We start from the raw sequence: 1,431 nt of genomic DNA, 5'->3' as shown, positions 1-1,431 counted from the left end.
TTCACACTGAATTTTTGAGGGCTGACAAAAAAATCCTATCAACTGAGTTGTTGAAAAAGTGAATTAGACTCAAACACACACGCATGCCCACACGCGCGCACACGCACACACGCACACACACACACACACACACACACACACACACACACACACACACACACACACGCACTTTGTGTCTTTCAATCTACACAAGGACTGTGCTGCGCATTGACTTCCATTCAATTTTCATTCATTTTTATTGCCTAACCCTAACCTGAATCAAAGACAGCACTTCTCTAGTCCTAATGTGTTCTTTATGCAGGTTTGTGGCTGGAGTGATCAGCAGAGAAAGGATTCCCACCTTCGAGCGGATGCTGTGGAGGGTGTGCCGTGGTAATGTCTTCCTACGGAAGGCGGAGATTGAAGACCCTCTGGAGGACCCTACCTCGGTCAGCATCAGACAGGAGTTTCAGACAGAGAGCAGTAGTGGGCATAAATTAACTGTAGCTGAACTGCAAGCACAAAAAAATCTCGAGAAATTCTCCACACTAATTTATCCAAACTTGCCCTGTACTTTAATGTATCTTCCTTTTTTATATATAGGGGGACCAAGTTCACAAGTCGGTGTTCATCATCTTCTTCCAGGGTGACCAACTTAAGAATAGGGTGAAGAAGATCTGTGAAGGGTGGGCCAGCTGTTTTCCTACTTTTCCTTCATATTGTTAGCTGTCATGACTTTAGATTGGAATATTGTTCAGCTCAAGTGAATATACACTCAGAGTGAGTATCAATCAAAGCACATTCAGGAGGAAGGCACTTATCAACATAATCCCAGTTTACTGGATTAATAAGAGTTAAGGGATGGACGAACATGGGATGGATGAACCTGGAGGTTTTGCTCATCAGGAGACTCCTTTGGTTTGTATGTAGAGGAGAAGCAGTCCCCAGTTGCACTACTCCTCACTGTCTAGAGTAGCGGTTCTCAACGTGGGCGGTACCGCCCCTCAGGGGGCGTTCAGAGTACGGCAGGGGGCGCTGGCGGACATTTTTACAAACGGGGGCGCTGGGATGCCTTTGGGGGGCGTTTGGTCGAAGGTAAACTTTACACCTTATATGCACAACAATACCAGTTTAGACTTTGAGCAACTTGGTAAAACTGTATTGTGTAACATTAAACCATGCTTGGCTGCAACAATATACATGGCAGCTCTTCTATTCAGTGTTTGTTAGCTTCTGTTAGCTTCTTGGCGCAGCTCCGTTCTCCTGCTACTGGTAGCTAAAATCACGATACCCTCACTGTGTATCCCTCTGAAAAATGAACCCATTCAAATAAAGAAATCTCTCCATAGTGATACCTCGATAGCCTTCATGTTATAGCGTTAACACCGGAGCTGTAAGTGGTCCGGTATGAAACTGGGCGTGATGGAACAAAGGTACCACAGCACTTTTAAA

General features: G+C 45.1%; 1 protein-coding gene across 6 annotated transcripts in view; it reads left to right on the top strand.

Moving 5' to 3' along the window:
- Positions 1–1,431, top strand: part of LOC106936425 (V-type proton ATPase 116 kDa subunit a isoform 1-like) — a 33,107-nt gene that overhangs the window by 13,214 nt on the left and 18,462 nt on the right. For all 6 annotated transcript variants that reach the window (XM_015017432.1, XM_015017430.1, XM_015017431.1 and 3 more), the window contains exons 7-8: positions 302–428; positions 583–665. In XM_015017432.1, the coding sequence (XP_014872918.1) occupies positions 302–428; positions 583–665 (210 nt within the window). The remainder of the gene's footprint in view (positions 1–301; positions 429–582; positions 666–1,431) is intronic.

The sequence above is a fragment of the Poecilia latipinna genome, unplaced genomic scaffold (genome assembly GCF_001443285.1).
Source record: "Poecilia latipinna isolate Pla-1442-1.1 unplaced genomic scaffold, P_latipinna-1.0 Scaffold2141, whole genome shotgun sequence".
Classification (NCBI taxonomy): Eukaryota; Metazoa; Chordata; class Actinopteri; order Cyprinodontiformes; family Poeciliidae; genus Poecilia; species Poecilia latipinna.
This window is presented reverse-complemented; position numbering and strand designations above follow the sequence as displayed.